Raw genomic sequence first — 20,641 nt, 5'->3', positions numbered from 1 at the left:
CAGAACAGTGCCTTAGCCACAAAAGCAACCTTTCTTCCCAATGCTTAGTCACTGCGCTCTTCCACAAACCATCGCCCTCCTTTCAGTCTCCCATTCTGATGGGATGGGCCGAGAACTGAACTATAAATTAGATATAATTTTAGTATTAAATATGGAAACCTCATCTGTTTCACAAAAAGAATCCTTAATGGCCCTTTAATGAATATTTCCCCCTGAAATTTTTACCTGTATACTTTACATTTGTAAATGGCTTAAAAAAATAAACAGATTGCCTTCATGAGACAAGGCCTCCCAACACCCCCATGGTCTTTGGGTACCCTGGTATCACCGTATACCTTGGCATCGGTCCTGCAGCCAATAGTCAGGCAAAATGCCCATTGACTTCAGTGGAACTTTTGCATGAATAAAGACAGTAAGACATGAGGCCCTTATTCTATTATTGCTTATTGAGCAATTGGCCTTGTGCAAGCTGATTTAAGTCACTACTATAGTTGATTGAAGGGAGGCAGTTACAACATGGTTTCCCTCTGTCCCAGTTGCAAAGCAGTTATGACTTGCTGTTTGGACAACATCTAATTGGACTTAACCTTGGATAAACCCAAGCTTTTATCAGTTGTTGATAACTGACTAACACACAAATTATGGTCGGTTCATGCATCTAATTGTAGCTGGGTTGTAACTGGGTCAGGGGACAAGAGTATTGAAACCAGATCCTCTGACTCAAAATATTTGTAGTGTGGACGGGTCCTTAAAAGTCAAAGTAGGCTCAAAATGTTAAGTTCTTTCTTAAAACTTAAAGACTACTAACCAGGATTTTCATGGGCGTCTTCTACAGTTAAATCAAGGTTTTTTGTTTAATTTAAATATTTTTCTTGCAGTGTTCATAACTCAAACATGTCAGTATTGTGCTGGTGCATGAGAAGATGAAATCAGGGAAAATGACTAGTCTAATTTCACTCCATGACTCCATTCATCTGAAGAAGGGAGGTTTTTTACTCACGAAAGCTTATGTTAGTCTTTAAGGTGCCACCGGACTCCTTGTTTTTGTAGTCTAGTTTCACTGTCTATGCCAGTGGTTCTGAGCCTATTTACCATTGTGGGCCACATGTGTTACATGGGATGCATCAACACAACATATATACTATCTGTATGGCCATGAGGATGTCACATGGGCTGCAGCTGTGTGCTGATTGGACTGCAAGCAGCCCAATGGGCTGCAGGTTGAGAACCACTGGTCCAAATTGAGAGAAAAGCAAGTAAATGCACAGTATGAATGATGCAAAGTAAATTAGATGACTTCAGTTGTTTCAGGTTTTAACCCTCTAAGGTCTTGTTTGTCACACCAGTAGACTTTAAGAGTGATTTTTAACTTGATAATGTCCCTTTAACTAAGCTAGACCACCCCTCAGGCAAGCCCCTCCTGGAGTGTGGCTATTGATAGGAAAGTTTGATACAGTTCAGGTAAGACGCACAGACTTCATTGTATCCATGCTCAGCAGCATCTTCTCGCTTGGACAACTATTTTTTTTTTAAGAAGCTAAGAAAAGTATCTGATAGAACTTGGAATAATATTTTTTGTTTGTTAAAAACAAGATGTAACATGGTACATCATACTTATATTAACCCTGGATTTCCGGTCACAACTGTATTTTACTTGGTATTCATTTTCTGTATCTCTTGAGTGGGGTATTTTCTTGACTGAGGGAAGAGCCTTGTGCTGGGCTTAGTGAGCATATAAACATGGCCATAGTTCCTGTAATGCAGGCCTTTCAATGAGGTAGGAATATTTTGCTCAATGCAGTTTGTGCTTTCCTAAGGAGATTGTTTTGAAACAAATATACAGAATCCTGTCTCAAAGTATTTTACTTTGTTATACAGGGGGTCTGCGATTGCAAAAATTATTGGCAAAAATATCCAGAAGTCCAACAGGTTTGATCCTGTTGTGAAGATGTGGGTGTTTGAAGAAATCATAAATGGGAGGAAACTCACAGAAATCATAAACAAAGAGCATGAAAATGTGAAGTATCTTCCAGGACATACGTTACCTAAAAATGTGGTAAGTTGGCTAAACAACTGAAATGTTCGTTCAAAGCTTTAAGACTGATGGTTGGGCCAGACTGAGAATTTCACAATCCCTGGTTTGCTTTTAAAAAACACACCTTAAAGGGGCTTTAACATTAGGGAGAGGTGATAGGTTGACTCAGGGGAAGCTAAAAGTTCTTTGTTTAGACCCTAATTCTTCAACTGGAATCCCTGTTGTTTGGATCATTTACAACTAATCATTAATGTATGAATCAGAGGGACTTTAATCCTGCTTTAACTGCCCACCTTATATGTATGTTTACTATCTCATCCTATGTAAACGTGCCAAGTATTAAGATTACTTACATCTCTTTTCTGCCCAACTTACTCTAACGTTTGCATGACTTCTGAATTTGACCCACTCTTTGCGTCGCTTACAAATGTCTCATCTAAATTCTAAAGGACATACAACTTCAAACCAACCAGCTATATTTGTGTTTTTGTACACAAAGCTTCAGATCCTGCCCAGCTGTAAATCAGCACATCTCCACAGCATTTATAGGGCTATGCTGATTTACACCAGCAGAGTGTGTGGTCCATAGCATCCACCCTAAATAAAATTAAGGTTGTTTCAACTCCTCAGTGGCATAACCAGGTTTTCAGAGTAGGGGGAAGCAAAAAACATAAAAAAGGCGCCCCCCGTGGCTCCTCCTCAGGCCACGCCCCCTTGACTCTGCCTCTGGCCATGCCCCCACACCGGATCTCCCCCACTCCTGCTCATCTTCCCTCCTGCACTGCCGCGTGTCCCCAGCTCGTGTCCCAGTGCTTGGCTGCACAAGCCGGCAGGCACTGCTTCCATGCCGGGCTGCCGCTGCCGCCCCCGCAGCTCCTCCGGCCGTGTGGCTGGCAGCGCCGGCCAGCAGGCACTGCTTCTGCGCCTGCTGGCCTGAGGGGAAGCAGCTGCTTCCACTGAACCTCGCCAGCTACGCTACTGCAACTCCTCCTCCCTTTCTAACTAAAAGTTCAATAGAAAAGCTAACAGCATGGAATATAACAGCATGAATAGCATTGCTGTATTTACCTGTGTGATTTCAGAATAGAAAAACTGAGGCATTTTAATTCGTAATACAATAAAATCTACCAAAAGCAAAAAACTATAACTTTTACAGCCATTCAAAATGTGTGATCATATACTAGATAATTTATAGCTTCATAAACTTAAAGAAACATGATCATTCTAGATTATTTATAGCTATTCAATTTAAAGCAAGCAGGGTGACATTTTGTTTGTTCAGGAGCTTGCCAGATGGTCATATTTTGGAAAGTAAAGAAACTAGCACAGCCTTAACAGAGTAGCTTTTAATTTGTGCAAACAGAAATTAACATGCTGCATATGAGGGGCCTCCTTGCTTAGAGTAGTTAATTTTTCTAAATTTAGTATTGTAATAGCTTGTTTGGACTCACATGACTTGAAATTGACATAGGTGGATTTGATCTCCTTGGTTTAACACCAAGCGAGACATGAACCACCTTGATTATTTTTACAACACTATAACAGGAGAAAAAGCCTGGTTTTTATTCCTATCCTGGTAGCAGACTCCCCCTAAAACCTGACCTATGCTAGAAAGTTGTACCAGCTAAAACAGCTTTTTTCCAGCCCAGCCTGGCAGGTGTCCACAGGGCCGGTGCTACCATTAAGGCGAACTAGGCGGTTGCCTAGGGCGCCAAGATTTGGGGGCACCAAAAAGCAGCGCCCTCAATTTATTTATTTATTTATTTGTTTATTAGTGTTCCTCCCTGAGCGCACAGTCACTGCTCCACTTGTCCCGCCTCCCAGGCTTTCAGCGCCAATCAGCTGTTTGGTGCCGCAAGCCTGGGAGGAGAATTGGGGGGGCGGGGCGCGTGCTCGGGGAGGACGCGAAGCAGAGGTGAGCTGGGGTGGGGAGGTGCTGCAGAGCTGGGGGGGTGGTGCCAGGTGGAAGTTTTGCCTAGGGTGTGAAACTTCCTTGCACCAGCCCTGGGTGTCCATGCTTAATTTAGTGTTTTATTGACAAAACCTTCCACTTTTTCCAGCATAGTTATTCACTTTTTCGGAGAAACGTAAGTCCCTGCTGGTATAGTTCTATCAGACCAGTGGCAGTGTCAATGCACAGCTTGTACTGGTATAAGCAGTCCTCTACTTGCAGTCCCTAATGCAACCAGGGGCGGCTCTAGGGATTTTGCCGCCCCAAGCACAGCAGGCAGGCTGCCTCCGGAGGTTTGCCTGTGGAGGGTCCACTGGTCCCGCGGCTTCGGCAGACCTGGCGCAGGCATGCCTGAGGGAGGTTCTCCGAAGCCACGGGATCAGTGGACTCTCCGCAGGCAGCCTGCCTGCCGCCCCCGCAGCACCGGCAGAGCGCCCCCCGCGGCTTGCCGCCCCAAGCATGCGCTTGGCGTGCTGGGGCCTGGAGCCGCCCCTGAATGCAACATACATTCCCTTCATACATACAACATAAATTCTCCGGCAGCACTTTTGAACTCCACTGCCCAGGGTCACAGTGCCTGGAAGTCATCCCTGCTCCTAAATGCCTTGGACTGCCTTCGCAGCCACATTGTTATACCAATTATATTAGACCAATAAAAACCAGCAGGATCTTATTAAAGGGGACAAGACATTTGTCACATTTATTGTAAATACCATAATAAAACAAAAGATAACAGTAAACAACGTTGTTTGGCTACTTATTCCTATTACTACTTACTTCTATTACTACTTATTTCTTATACACTTGTGTATATATACACATACACATACACACACACTTGCACAATCATTCATACAAGTTTTGTATAGATGTTATAGTTACCAGCCTAAACGTTGCTTGTGACAGAATACTGGCCAGGTATCCTGTACACAAGAGTGGAACCGAGTCCAGGTCAGGTGAGCACTGATGCTCCTGGAGGGTGGTAGCAGAACCAGAGACTCAAAGACTTATTCTTCAGAGTCCAGTTTTATAGGAATTTATCCCTATGTCAGGCCATGTCTACATCTAAAATTTTGCAGCGCTGGTTGTTACAGCTGTATTAGAACAGCTGTATAGGGCCAGCGCTGCAGAGTGGCCACACTTACAGCAACCAGCGCTGCAAGTGGTGTTAGATGTGGCCACACTGCAGCGCTGTTGGGCGGCTTCAAGGGGGGTTCCGGGAACGCGAGAGCAAACCGGGGAAGGAGACCAGCTTCGCCGCGGTTTGCTCTCGCGTTCCCGGAGCCACCCAGCAAACCGCAGGGAAGGAGACCTGCTTGCTCGGGGTTCCGGGACCGAGAGAGCAAACCGGGGAAGGAGACCAGCTTCGCCGCGGTTTGCTCTCGCGTTCCCGGAGCCACCCAGCAAATCGCAGGGAAGGAGACCTGCTTGCTCGGGGTTCCGGGACCGAGAGAGCAAACCGGGGAAGGAGACCAGCTTCGCCGCGGTTTGCTCTCGCGTTCCCGGAGCCACCCAGCAAACAGCAGGGAAGGAGACCTGCTTGCTCGGGGTTCCGGGAACGAGAGAGCAAACCGGGGAAGGAGATCAGCTTGATTACCAGAGACTTCCTCCTTCCACGGAGGTCAAGAAAAGCGCTGGTAAGTGTTTACATTGGATTACCAGCGCTGGATCACCAGCGCTGGATCCTCTACACCCGAGACAAAACGGGAGTACGGCCAGCGCTGCAAACAGGGAGTTGCAGCGCTGGTGGTGCCCTGCAGATGTGTACAGCTTCAAAGTTGCAGCGCTGTAACTCCCTCACCAGCGCTGCAACTTTCTGATGTAGACAAGCCCTCAGTCCATAAGAGTTGCTTCATTCTGCTGTTGTTAAATCAATCAGCAGGTGGCTGGCTCCATGTTGTCAGATGTTTATTTTTCCTTCCTTTGAGGTGGTGGGGTGGATTCCAGTTTGCCCTCTGGGGGTCATCTGGTTGATCCCACTTGACACCTTCTTCGGCCGACACTGAATTTTTCAGGCTGCTAACTCCCTAACCATTCATTCATTCATTCATTCTTTAAACTAGGCACTTATTCACATACATTCTCATCTTAATCCCATCTATTTCACTGTCTCTTTACCTTTCGGGGTGTTACCAATTTATGTGAGACTCCTTGTCCTTTGTCATTTAAAAATAAAGTGAGATGAAAACTTACAGAGGGTGTGGGTTTCTATCTATGTTCTATAACAGCTACTGTTTTGGCTTACCACGGTGATTACAAAGTAGTAATTACACAGTTTTGCCTGAGGCACAGAGTCAATTGACCTCTCACATGCTGAGTAAATTAACCAATTAACAGCTTCCAGCAGTGATTACAAAGTAAAGTAGCGACTACAAAGTGTCACTTAGAGAATGGGCACTTAGAGTCAATTAACGTTTAACAAGTTTTATACAAAGTATTTCTTTGAGCAGGCTTCACACAGACAGCTGGTCACTTGCAGGTTAGAAGTTAAATCTCGGGAATCACATTTATTTCTAATATAACCCTTTAGTTATAAAGTATCAATTAACAATAAATCATTTCTAAAATTATTTTTAACAATAAAACATTTTTCATATAAACCATGTCTAATATAAACCTTCTTTAATACCCCTACAACATCTCTTCCTGTTATCTGCTACCTTTTTGCTGAAATCACGGCTCCTTGCTTTTTGTCTCATGATGCCTGTTGGTCCAGTCCAGAGGTGCTAGATTTCCTTGCACTGGGGGGAGAGGAGTGTGTGCAGGCTACTTTGCTCCTGCAGGAAGAATAGGTACAGTGATGTGGTTAAGGAGATGGTGAAGCTCAGATATTTACCCCAAAGAAAAAGCCCCAGTGTTGCACTGAGGTAATTATACTGGAGAGTGAAGAACACCACTAGGAGTTCTGGACCCACCTGCATATCTTGTGCCTTTTATAACATGCTGGATGCTATTATCAGCAGGAACCCTGTCACTCCACTGGAGACACTTCACATGCGGGGGTTTGCACCACACACATCACTGTAGAATTTAAACAATGAGTAGCTCTCCGTTGCTTAGATCGTAAGTCTCCCATTTCATCTTAGATGGATAAGGATATGGGAGAAGTGTGTGTGAACAATGTGCCAGGAGGGTGTGTTTTAATTAGTTAAAAACCAGTCCTGTTTTTGATGGCTCACTTCACTCCAATATGCTCAACAACAGAGTGGAATTCCCCATTCACATTGGCCTAACTGGGTTAGGCCAGTTATTTTAAAAGAATGCGAATGCTTGGCTTTGAAGGAGCTGATGCGGAGAGCTGCAGTTTGTCTAGCTGTGGACGTGAAAGTGCTGTTTGATTTCTGCTCAGCTCATACTATGGCACAGATGAAGGGCCCCACTCTTAGGGGGAATATGTTCTGTTATTATCATCAATAAAGCTACTGGTAGCTGTGGCAGAGTGAAATTCAGCTGCTGACTTCCTTATAAGCCCTGGTTTCATTGTTAATTCCAGCTGGACAGGGTAGGGCTTGCCAGCTCCTTGGTGTGTTTGTGTTCATTTTTTGCAAATACTAGGCCAAATCACTATCTCCTGCAGTGAATCCTGCTTGAGCAGGGTAACTATAAGGATCCCCTGGCAGAGTTTCTCCTTGATCATTCCATCAGGATGAGAGGAGTAACCCACACATGGTAAGCCATAGGGTTTGCCACAAACCCTGCAGATCCCCATGGATCCTGAAGCATTCACAGGTGACCAGAGTCATCTGAGGAGAGGCCCTATGCCGCCACACCCTGGCAGGATGGCTCCAATGTAACTGTATTACCAGGGTCACTTGGCTGCCTTTAAGAACTGTATTAAAAGGGGTGAAGGGCCTTCCCTGCTCTGAAGGACACTTGAGGAGGTAATGCAGCTGTAGGCTGTATTATACTTCCCCGATCATCTCCACAGGGCTAGAACGGCACGCTGGTTTAAGAAGTTAGGCTATGCTGCCTTCGTGGACATTTTGATCTGGAATACAATACCTGATTGCATTAAAGGCTAACACTCTATCCTAGCATTAATTAGTTTAAGGGTTCCTTTATTTTTAGTTTATGGATTCTTATTTTAATGCCTTTCTGTGATGGATTAGGTGTACATTATTTTGTAAGTACGTTAGCTCACTCATGGTATGAGGGACGGTTCATTTTTTTCCTCACTTTCATCCTAGGTGGCTGTAGCAGATGTCGTTGAAGCATCGGCTGGGGCAGATGTTTTCATCTTTGTTATACCCCATCAGTTCATTACACGAATTTGTGACCAGATTGTTGGTCACATAAAACCTGGAGCATTTGGCATTTCACTGATCAAGGTAATTTGTGATCTCTACAACATACAGACTGATGTATGCAGTGAAGGAATAAATATGCAGTATGGAAAACTTGGGGCTAAAAATGCCAAAGAGCTACAGGTCTAAAGCCTCAATGCTCTATTCCATGTATTCTCGCCTTCCAGGGCTGTTTTTTAGAGTACACAAACAAAAAAATGGATAACATTTACAGCTGGTTTTACAGAACTGAAATGATTTGCAATTGGAATCAGGGAGGCGATCTTAAAAAGCTAAAGAAGCCAGAGACAATCTGAAAAGGAAAAACACAACATATAGGATGTTTTTAAAACTTGCAGTTTGCCTCCAGCTTTGAGTCCATTGCTCCTTCTTTCCAATTGTTACAGAATATATCTCATTTAAAACATGAATTGAAGAAAATAGAATTAAAATTTCAGACCTACAATTCTCCAACTGTTGCCTTTTCCCTCCCTTTTAAGAGTCTCCTGCAAACAGCAATAGAAGAGGAAGGAAAGCAAACTGGGGCTGTGCTGTTTCTGATTTCATACAATATGTGTTACGTTTAAATCTTGCCTAGGACATTTAAAAACACATTACATGAAAACTTGATTATTTTACAACTATGGGAAGTTTAACGTATAAAGAAAAAGCAGCCTCACCGTAAAGTAAAACCTTGTGACATACTGTTGCCGTGGGTCCAAGTCCTTTCTTTTAAAGGGAAAACTGCCTGCAGAGGGCCTACCGCATGAGGCCTACATTTCACACTCTGATGCTCTGTCACCCTCGTTTCTTTTCTAAGACTTGACTTTGAATATTATCTTTTCACCAGGGGGTTGACGAGGGTGCCGAAGGCTTGAAGCTCATCTCAGACATCATTCGGGAGAAACTGAAGATAGAAGTCAGTGTGCTCATGGGGGCCAATATAGCCAGTGAAGTGGCTGATGAGAAGTTCTGTGAAACCACCATTGGTAATGATCATTCAGGGAGAGTTACAGTCAAGAGCTCCGATTGGCTCTACCACAGATGTTCATTTCTACTTCTAGCAATCCCTTGCAGAGGAATAGGACAGCATCTAAACATAGCAACATGTAACAAACATGGAAACCTTTGAAGGGTTTCTGAACAGTTTTATGTATACACCACTTATTAAACTCTGAAGCTCCTTCCCTTGAAGGAATGGCCACATTTCCAACAATCTCAGTGGAAACAGGATCAGACTCAAACAGCTGCAGGTGCTAGTACATGCAGTAATTAGCTAATCTCGTCCATTAAAAAAAATTAGTCTTAATTCTTCTCCTACAGGAGTTAATGGGAGACTTCTAGTAATGTCAAAAAGAGATTGTGTCAAGTCCTTCAGCAGCTGACATACTGCAGCCAGCCCCACAAAGCCTCCCCCACCCCTTGTTTAAATTTCTCAATCCTCCCACCTCTTTAATCACTGAAATTGTATCACTTATTTTCTCTCTCTCACAATGCCTACCTGAGCACAAACTGTTTCAGTGGTGTCTCTAACCTTTATATTTTTACAGTAGCTTAAAATCTGTTGTGAAAATTAAAAATGCAACTTTAATTTATTGCAGCCTGACTGGCTGTTTCAAATTGTATGTGCAAATTTCAAACTGCCCATTCCTGTGCAACGTTAATAGTGAAAACTACAGAATCTTGGCAACTTTTGCTCTCTGAAGAGGACATCAGTATGAACATTAGCTAAGCAATACTGTTACAATAGATCTTTCTGAGAGCTTGGAGGTGAGTTTAGCACCTTTGCTTGCCTACGATTTAACGATGGTTTTGAGGTTACTTCTTCAGAGGAAGTTTCCCTCTTTGTTCTCGTGCCCTCCCTCAAAGTGTTTCTGCCACTTCTGTGTGGGAGCGAACATCTAGAAGAGCTTCCTTTGCTGCTAGATAGGCCAGAGATTGTTACTGCAGAGAAACAACGTATTCCTATATGCCAACTCACCTAGAGAGTGAGGGATACAAACCTGGCTTCTGAGCTTGAGCACTAATCCAAGGGCTGCAGGACCGAAGCAGCTCAGGCTTGCTCTGATATTTAACAACATGGGGCCTGATTGTCAGTGCGGCCGAGCACCCAGAAGTCCCACTGGAATGGGGACTGATGATGCTCCACTGAACATCAGGGCCACATCGCTATTATTAAAACAAAGGCCAACACAACTTTCTAAAAGTCAGGTAAAAACTCATTCAAAGATCCCCACACAGCTTTCCCGGTAGCACTACCGCCTTCCCGTCACCATACGGAAGGACGCTGTTTTAATAGTTTGATACATGACTTCAGTATGGCTGGTAACACCACTTTTCTAACAGCGCCAATACTGAACATCGTGGTCTATGGATCCTCCTGTAAGTGGGAATGCGTTTGGTGTTAGGAGACCTTTGTCCTAGTGGGTTAGCAATGCTTTGAAAATGTAAACCAGCATCACTGCTATGTGCAAACTTGAATTGATCCTGACACCACCCTGCTAAAAGGTTAAGTGATTTGGCCATACCCAAACTGTGAGTCAACAGCTGAGCCAGGATTAGAGCTAAGGAGTTTAACTCAACCCAGTGCTCAGGCTGCTGTAGCCCTCAGGCAGGGCTTTGTGAGCTGATGGCATATTTGTGTAAATTGGTGCTTTCACTGTAAGAGACTAAACATACACTAGAAAACCGCAGTTGGCCAGGTTTGGAATTATACAAGCTAACCACACCTGCTGAGCAGAGATGGGTGTTCGAGGATATCTTCCCGTAACCACCTGAAGTGTTATTGGACACATGTTTTGCTAATGCATTTTTACTTGTGCAGTTATACTGGCTGCCAGCTGCAAGAACTGGTATTGGTTCACAAATCCCCCTTTAATGTCTAGTTATACAGATTACAAAACCTAACCCTTCCCTCAAAGTCATCCCCCTACTTCAGTATCTTGTAAACATACACATTTTGTCCACCCTGTAACTTGTGTAACAAAAAACGTATAACTCCCATCCTTCCTTCCACAGGGTGCAAAAATCAAAAGCATGGGCAGATCTTTAAAGAATTAATGCAGACCCCAAATTTCAGGATTACCGTGGTGGATGACTGTGATACAGTGGAGATCTGCGGAGCCTTAAAAGTTAGTGATTCTAAACCAAATAATTGTTTTTTTTAGGGCCAAATTCTACCCTCAAGTCTCGTTTCAAGGTTCCCTGGTCTAGTGCTGGCTCCGCCACCAGGTCATTAGATGGCCTTGGGCAAATCATATGGGAATATGTACGTACCTCATAAGTGTGTTGAGGAATGATTGGTTGTAGAGCATTTCAGGACAAATTATACAAATACTTTCCTTATCATAGGTATGCATGCTTCTGAGAGTGGAATTTGGTCCTCGATACTTCCTTGTCTAGGTAGATTGTAAGCTATTAGTGGTAGGAATTTCTAGCATGTGTATGTGCAGCACCTAGCACAATGTTACTCTCATCTTATTTGGTGCCTCAGGGCCCTCCTGTAATACAAATAATCATAATAGACTATCATTCAAACTACAATTACAACTTAAGTTAGATTTATCAAAGAGCTTTTTTTTTTTTTTTTTTAAATATAAAGGTAGCAAAAGGATGGAGTGTCCTCTTTAAGCAAATGTTTTCTTTCTAAAGTTCAAGTAATAACTTACAAGGAAATAACAGACTGTAAACTCTGTGGGGCAGGAACCAGGTCTCCCAGTGGTGTTGTAACACATTTAGGAATAGTGGCACTCCAATCCTGATTGGGACCTCTGCATTCAACTGTAGTGTAAATGAGAATTATTACTGAAGTTGAAACCGTTCCAAGCAGCACTTGAGTGAGATGGATAGTTTGCTTTAAAACCCATTGAAAATGCACTCCAGCATACAGCGCAGTCGTATATTCTTATCATTCAACTTATTCTGACAAAAAGCATCAGTGGCTTGAACTGAATCGGTTTGTGGCTTACCTATAAGTAAATCAGTTATTTACACACACAAACATGTATCCCAGGCAGGTTTCAGTAGAGTGTTTTTTTAATGGAAATAGCCCAGTCCTGGCTCCTACTGAAATGAGAGTTTCAGCAGTAATGGTGCAGAGAGCAAAACTGAGGCATGAGCATTTCTGGGACTTCAAACAAAGGTAGCCACACTAAAACCTACTACTACAATATATCATGAACTACACTGTCTGACTACAAAGTGTGGGATATTTTTGATTAAGCATTTGATTGGGATGCCCAGTGAACCTCTTTCAGACTTCTGTAAGGATAGTAAAATGTTCCCGTAGGCCAGGGGTCGGCAACCTTTCAGAAGTGGTGGGCCAAGTCTTCATTTATTCACTCTATATTCACTCTAATTTAAGGTTTTGCGTGCCAGTAATACATTTTAACGTTTTTAGAAGGTCTCTTTCTATAAGTCTGTAATATATAACTAAACTATTGTTGTGTGTAACATAAATAAGTTTTTTAAACCATTTAAGAAGCTTCATTTAAAATTAAATTAAAATGCAGAGTCCCCCGGTGGTCAGGACCCGGGCAGTGTGAGTGACACCGAAAATCAGTTTGTGTGCTGCCTTTGGCACCCGTGCCATAGGTTGCCTACTCCTGCTGTAGGCACAGGCCAAGTTTGATCTACTGCAACCAACGTTTATGGAGGTAGAAATCCAGGCTAGGCAAAGATTCAATTAAAGGTAAGAACAGAAGGGTCACTAGATCCCGCTGGCAACAAGGGGAAAAAATTATTCCAGCTGCATTATATTGCCAAATTTTTAACACATTGCCCTTCATGTTGCACCCGGAAATAACAGTGGGAACATTTTTTTAGGCCTTAGAAGTCCAATTACTTGATATTTAAGCGTTATGAAGTATGCTCACAATTTTTTGGAATTGGAATACCTGGGAGCACTCAGGAAAAAACACGTTTACTTACTGTGTTCACTTACAGTTAGCATATGCTACCAAAGAACTGCACGTCTTATCTGACTTGGTTTCCTTGTCTCTTTTGCACCTTTTCTATTAAACTGGTTTTAGAACATAGTAGCAGTAGGAGCTGGATTCTGCGATGGATTGGACTTTGGCGATAATACTAAAGCAGCGGTCATTCGTTTGGGCCTCATGGAAATGGTAGCCTTTGCAAAGCTGTTCTGCAGGGGTTCAGTATCAATAGCTACTTTTCTGGAGAGCTGCGGTGTTGCTGATCTAATCACTACATGCTACGGGGGGCGCAACAGGAAAGTAGCTGAAGCCTTTGTGCGGACAGGAAAAGTAAGGAGCATTTTTGAGGCATCATAAGCCCATGTGTTAATCAATTGCGTTTTACACACACAACAACAGTCATCTTCCTGATGAAAGGATAACACTCCCTCAATGATCTAAGAGAGGAGGGTTCAGAAGTGACTCTCACTCTTCTTGCCAACTGCAAAGACTGTTTCAGTAGCACATATTATTCCAAACATGTCCCAAGAGTTGAAAGCTTTGGACTGAACAAAAATTAGCTAAAATAAATTGGAAGGAGAGATAATAGTTTCCCACAATTCTAGAATAAGTGAAAATCCTCTTCCCCCTTGGAACAGCACATCCAGTGCTGCTTCCTTCTGCTTATAAAAGCAAAAGGTTATATAATATGGACTGTATGCCTCAGGCACTGCTTAGGGACCCAAGAAAGAATCTGTTCAAGCCTCCCACTACCTTCTGTTCATTAATCACTTGGCCTATAACAAAAGTACAAGGCAGGCGTGGGCTGCAGTTTAAATCACTGGATTCTTTTGTCTAACATTTTCAGAAGCCTTCTGCTTGAAACATTCTGTTCCGTTATGCAGCTTCCTTTTATTCTGTTTGTGTGATCACTCTCATTTCTTCTAGTCTATTGAGGAACTGGAAAAAGAGATGCTGAATGGACAAAAGCTACAAGGTCCTCAGACTTCAGCTGAAGTCTATAAGATGCTGAAACAGAAAAACATGGTTGATAAGTAAGTTTGATTTTTTTTTGAATAGTTAGTTGACAGACTTGTTATAAGCAAAAGTTATTACTAGTTCACAACTGTTTAAAAGTCTTTATGAAACAAGTATAGAGTCTGTCCATGTCCGGAGGGGATAGCTCAGTGATTTGAGCATTGGCCTGCTAAACCCAGGGTTGTGAGTTCAATCCTTGAGGGGGCCATTTGGGGATTGGTCCTGCTTTGAGCAGGGGGTTGGACTAGATGATCTTGTGAGGTCCCTTCCAACCCTAATAATCTATGATCCTATAAAGGACAGGTGTCCACATCTCAAGGCACCATCACTGTTCACATTAGCCTGCACTTTTACTGGCAGTACCAACAGAACAGGCCAAAGGCTGAATGGTATGCAGAACAAACTACTTCACCTAACAATGGTCCTTTCCAAAAAAAAGGAAAGTTTGAGCTGCAGTGTTGGAGGCAACCTGGATACCTGATCTGTAGACAAATAAGATTTCATGCTCGATCAGTGTTACACCTTTCACTGATACTAGCTACAATATTAACTTTAACTAGTGCCTTTTCTTAGTAAGCTATGCAGGATAATCTTTCTAAACAAAGACTGTTCGTGTGCTGAAAAATTTCTGTGCAGTAGGAGCATTTTAGTGGCACAAGGGGATGCTATTGGAGTACAGAGCCATTTAAACACACTTTCCTTAATGACCTGAAAAAATCAAAAAAGGAAGCCTACAGAAAGTGGACACATGGATGAATGCTAAGGAGGAGTACAACAGAACAGTGTAAGCAAGTAGGGTCAATGAGAAAGGATAATGGCATAAAATGAGTTATCTAGCAAGGGGCATAAAAGGCAAGAAGTTCTTTAAATACACTAGGATCAAGAGAAAGACAAGAGGACAGTGTAGGTCATCTATTTAGATGGGAAGAAGAGCTAATAACTGATTACATCAAGAAGGCTGAGGTGTTTAATGCCTATTTTGCCTACAGTCTTCACTAAAAAGGTTAGTTACTAGCTACTCATAGTATTAACAAGGGGAAGGAAAGCCGTCCAAAATAGGAAAATAAAAGGTTAGATTAGAGACTATTTAAATTAGATGTATTCAAGTCAGCAAGGATTGATGAAATTCATCCGAGGGTACTTAAACCAGCTGAAGCAATCTTGGAACCATTAGTAATTACCTTTGAGTACTCATGGAGGACTGGCGGGGTCTCAGAGGACTGGCGCAGGACAAAAAACATAGTATCTATCTTTAAAAGGGGGAATAAAAAGGACCTGGGAAATTATTTGGAAATTATAGATCGGTCATATTAACATTGATACCAAAATACTAGAACTTATTATTAGACAATCAGTGTGTAAACACTTAGATGAGAATATGTTTATAAGGAATAGCCAGCATAGATTTGTCACGAACAAATCACAACAAACCAACCTGATCTCCTCCTTTCGAGGGTTACTGGTCTAGTGGATGGGAAAGGAAACCATAGATGTGATATCTTGATTTTAGTAGGGTTTTTGATATAATCTCACATGACATTCTCAAACAAATTAGGGGAAATGGTCTAGATTAAATTACTGTGAGGTGGGTGCATAAAGTGTTGAAAGACCATACTCAGAGAGCAGTTAAAGTATTCATTGTCAGTCTGGAAGGACATATCTAGTGGGGTCCCACAGTGCCCAGTCCTGAGCCTGGAATTACCTCAATATTTTAATTAATGACTTGGAAGACTGAGTGGAGAGTGTGCTTATAAATATTTGCGGATGACAAAGTGCTTGCAACCCCACCCAGTGGAGTTAGGAAGGGTTATGCTGGGTTTGAATTAAAAAATAACTAAATGCAAACGCGCAGCTACACAATGGGGACTAAATGGCCGGGTATAGTGCTAGTGAAAAAGATCTGGGGGTTATCATGGATCACAAATTGAGTACGAGTCAACAGTGCAATGCAGTTTAAAAAAAAAAAAAAGCAAATATTATGGGGTATATTATCAGGAGCATCATATGTAAGACATGGGAGACAATTGTCCTGCTATACTTGGCACTGGTAAGGCCTCAGCTGGAGTAGTGTCTCCAATTTTGGGTGCCACACTAAGAAATCTGTGGACAAACTGAAGACAGCGTCAATAGGAGAGCAACAAATAAAAGATTTAGAAAACCTGATTTAGGAGGACAGGTTTATAAAAAACAAAACAAAGAACAGCAGCAACAACAGGGCATGTTTACTCTTGAGAAGAGAGACTTAAGTCTTCAAATACGTTAAGGGCTGTTATAAAGAGGACTAATCAATTGTTCTACATGTTCTTGCAGGTAGGACAAGTAGTAATGGGATTAGTTTGCCGCCAGGGAGATTTAGGTTAGATATTAGGAAAAACTTTTTAACTATAAAGATAGTTAAGCTCTGGAATAGGCATCAAAGAGAGGCTGTGGAATCCCCATCTCAGCGAGTTCAGAACAGGTTGGACAAACACCTGTCAGATGGTCTAGGTTTATTTGGTCCTGCCTCGGCCAAAGGGGCTGGGCTTGCTGACACCTCAAAGTCCATTCAAACCCCACATTTTTATGATTCTATATATGCACTTGAGATTACAGATGGAAACATTTGAATTACAATTAGGCTTTGCCTCTGTTTCAACTCACACAATGAAAGTAGCTGAGTCTTTCAGGTTCTCTCACACTAGCACACTGCTGCAGCATTTAGGGTGGAAGCACTGTAAGGAGGCATTGGAAAGAAAACTTGTCCACTGGAATTGTAATAATTATAGAAAAAACTTCTCTTGGTTTTAGATTTCATAAAAGCTTGTTATGACAGCTAAATTATGCACTTAGTTTCAAATCAATTCCATTCTCTCATTCTTGACTGTAAAATTACCTAACTTAAAAGGCAACCAGCAAAATGAAAAAATTCTTTGCTTCTTTATGCTATGTAAGGGAAACCATGTGAGGTTCAGTTCTGCATGCTTTTACCTTAGAAATATCACAGCTTGTCTTTCCTGGAAGACTCCTTAGCAGGAGTAGGGAGCAGAAGGGAGAGCTTTCCAAGTCCTTAATTAAAAGCACAGGTTGTTGAGTTTTTTCCATACAGCTTTCTCCCACGTTTGTCAAGCATTAGTGTTAAATAGGCAGACACCTTCCCTACCCCAAGATAAACAGTAACATCCTTTCCTCTCAATTGGGGCAGTTTCATTCACTTTGTTCTTCATGTCTTAATCCTACAATGAGCTCTCCAGTTATCCAGACAATCTCTGGAAAAAAAAAAATAAATAAAAAGCACACGATCGATAGGCCTAAAATTTTCAGAGAAGAGGAAATTGTGAAAGGAGGGGGGAAAGCAGCATGTAAACCCTTCAAACTTTGTTCTACATCCTAAAGCAGAAAAAGGCAGCACTTTTGCCCCAAACCCCATTTTCATAGGTGTCAAGAATAGTGGAGCTGTTTGCATAAAAGTAAACTTTCAAACCCACTTTAATTACTTCATCCTTCTTTTAGGTTTCCATTGTTCTCAACTGTCTACCAGATCTGCTATGAGGGTAGGCTGGTCCAGGAATTCATCTCTTGTCTACAGAATCATCCACAACACATGTAAGAATTTCATGTGGCCCATCTGGATGTGCATTCATCTCTTCTGGGCTTCTCTCGACTTGGTAGTAAATAAAAGCAGCCAAATAAGTCATGTGGCACATAACTCTTTTTGTAAAGGCAACGTAGACATTTTTTTTTGTTCAGTCAGCCTGAATATTTCAATATTATCTCCAAGGAATTAGGATGGATACAGGATTTAATAACCTTAATATGGGTTTGACTTTGGTTGGTCTTTTCAGAATCAGCCCTAGGAAAATTCTTTTCTTTCCTGTTGATAATAAGTAAGGCTAAAGATTTTGTCACAAGTGTTTTTAGTAAAAAAGACACCGGTCATGGGCAAAACAGAGAGACATTCACAGAATCCATAACCTGTCCATGACTTCTACTAAAAATATCCCTGACAAAATGGGGTTCCTCGGATCCCCACACTATGAGGCAGCAATGCAGGGGCAAGGAGCCGCCTGCAGCAGTTGGTGGTTGTGGGGTACCCCTATCACCTGCAGCTCCTGGCGTCCTCCAGGTGCCAGGAGCTTGGGTTCCTGACTGAAGCCCAGGGCTGCCCGCTACCTGCAGTGTCTGGGAGCTTGGGGGTTCCCCTTGGCTTGCAGTGGCTCGGAGCTTGGGGTTCCTCACCACCTCTGGCCTGAAACTGGGTGGGGGTTTCCCTCACCCTCGAAGCACCTGGAAGCTGCAGGGGTTACCCCGCCAGCTGGGGTTGCATGGAGCTTGGGGCTCCCCTGCCACCTCATGCCAGGACTCTGGTTCTCCTGCTGCAACACCCATAGAGGCTGGGAGGTCTGGGGTTTTCCTGCCACCGCCAGCAGGGAGCTTGTTCCCCAGCCCACAGCAGCAGGGAACTTGGGGGTTCCCCTGCCACCCGCAGTGGCTGGGAGCTCTGGGGGCCTCCAGAGGCAGTGGGGGTACCCTGCAACTCCCTGCGCCAGTGGGCAGTGTGGACTCTGCAGCTCTCAACCATCGCAGGCTGAAGTCAGGGATTCTGTGACTAAATTGGAGGAGACTTAATTATAAGCAGTCCCCATACTCATCTGCCCTCCACCCGCATCAAATCTAATTCTCGTGCATCTTATCACTTTGCCCACTAATATTTCTCATACAGAAACAGTGCAAAGATGCATGTAATTTGGACAAAAAACAATTGGAAAATAAATCAAAATTAGTTAACTCTTCCTTAAGAAAAAGACTACTTCAGTATTGTCAAGCGGACAAACATTGGCTTATACAGTTCCCCTAAAATACAATTCCATTTCAAAAGCAAGGTGTCAATATAAATTTCTTACCCAATTTGATTTCCTAATAGAAAGCTTGTGGAAAAGGGTAATTGTTACTCTACTCAAATATGACTGACTGTTCAGTAAACACAATCAAAGCAGCTTAATAGAATGAAAATCTTACCTCTGAAGCTTCCAAGTGTCCTGGTGAGGGATTTTCGTTAATTTCTTTTCTTAAAGTCCAAGGATTTGAGAGACTAAATAACACTGCAAAATGCATCTGTGTTTAGTGTCAGTATTTCTCAGCAACTGATGCCTAGTAATTATCATTAGCCAAGATAGCAAAATGTATCTAAGACTGACAATTAGGGTTCAGGCTTCACCCTGATGTATACCATGTGCAATAGTGTTGATTTCAATGGGGTTACAAGTGTGCAAAGAGGGGTAGAATTTGGCCAGTGAAGTTAAAGCCCTTGATGTTTCACTGCTACACACGCACAAAATTGCTACAAACGCACAGACTTCCTATATGATGACATTGGTGAATGAGTCTGCTGCATTTTAACTCTAGGCAGGAGGCCTCGTTAGAGGCCAGTGCAACTTCATGCATCATCCAGCAGACAGCAAGCACTGCAGCCACAGCCCTGCTCCTCCTAGAGGTTAAGCTAGCCAGTTCCATCATGCATTCTACACTCAAAAATATCCACATCACTTCTGAATCTTAGTGACGCCCATGCTGACTTATGCACCAATGTTTTATTTTTGCTACAGTTGGCAGCCAGATTTCAGGGCTGTAATTTAACTTTTTGAACACTGTTTTATAACTGTTTGGGTAACTTTGCATACTTGATGTTTTCCAGGGTTAAAGCCATCTATGAATGAACTGTGGTACTTTTATATTCCAACCTTCTGAGAAAACCATGTACATTAAGGATGTAACCTACTTTTTGCACAAAATTGCCTCTATTTCATTGACATGCTAGGGCATAAGTTAGTGTTTTATAAATTCTCTATACAAAGACTAAGGTAAAAGATTTTTACATTAGAAAGATTGCTTTCTTCCACATTTTACAAGAACCCTGTTACATCTCTGACATGGATTTGTTCAGATTAAAAATATAGAACCATGGGGGGGGGGGGGAACCACAAAAATCTCCGCCTTAAAGATGATCAGGAAACAGCCACACAACTCCCATCCATTTCAATGGGAAGCGTATGCCTAAATTCCCTATGCTGCTTTGAAAGCCTCAACTTACGTCTTTTCGGGGTTGAATGTAAATATGTCGCATGATTTTTAAATGGAAATTATGATCATAGGTTTGAAGTTGTGGGCCCTTTCTTTGCTCTCCTTAGTCAGGCCAAACTCCATTTGAAGTCATTTTATTATTATAGCGCGTTTTCAGGCTTAGACAATGTATATCAAGTATGAGTTCATATAAGTATAAAGCAATTTAACTCTGTTAAATTTATAAATATTTGCTGTAATTTCGTTTTGCAAAGGCACAGTTAAAATAATTGACAATTCTAATATATAAATTACTTTCTCTTTGTTTGTGTTTAGAGTTTGAATTTACAATGTGTGTGTCATTCTCAGAGAAGGGCAAGACAGA

General features: G+C 42.4%; 1 protein-coding gene across 1 annotated transcript in view; it reads left to right on the top strand.

The window, feature by feature from the left end:
* LOC115659519 (glycerol-3-phosphate dehydrogenase 1-like protein) overlaps positions 1-20,591 on the top strand; it is a 28,133-nt gene extending 7,542 nt beyond the window's left edge. The window contains exons 2-9 of the mRNA XM_030579762.1: positions 1,879-2,056; positions 8,174-8,314; positions 9,120-9,258; positions 11,288-11,400; positions 13,300-13,533; positions 14,131-14,237; positions 17,710-17,802; positions 19,892-20,591. Coding sequence (XP_030435622.1) covers positions 1,879-2,056; positions 8,174-8,314; positions 9,120-9,258; positions 11,288-11,400; positions 13,300-13,533; positions 14,131-14,237; positions 17,710-17,802; positions 19,892-19,913 — 1,027 coding nt within the window. The 3' untranslated portion in view covers positions 19,914-20,591. The remainder of the gene's footprint in view (positions 1-1,878; positions 2,057-8,173; positions 8,315-9,119; positions 9,259-11,287; positions 11,401-13,299; positions 13,534-14,130; positions 14,238-17,709; positions 17,803-19,891) is intronic.
* Positions 20,592-20,641: the final 50 nt, after the last annotated feature.

The sequence above is a fragment of the Gopherus evgoodei genome, chromosome 11 (genome assembly GCF_007399415.2).
Source record: "Gopherus evgoodei ecotype Sinaloan lineage chromosome 11, rGopEvg1_v1.p, whole genome shotgun sequence".
NCBI lineage: Eukaryota > Metazoa > Chordata > Testudines > Testudinidae > Gopherus > Gopherus evgoodei.
The sequence above is the reverse complement of the archived record's forward strand: the minus strand, read 5'-3'. Positions and strand labels throughout refer to the sequence as shown.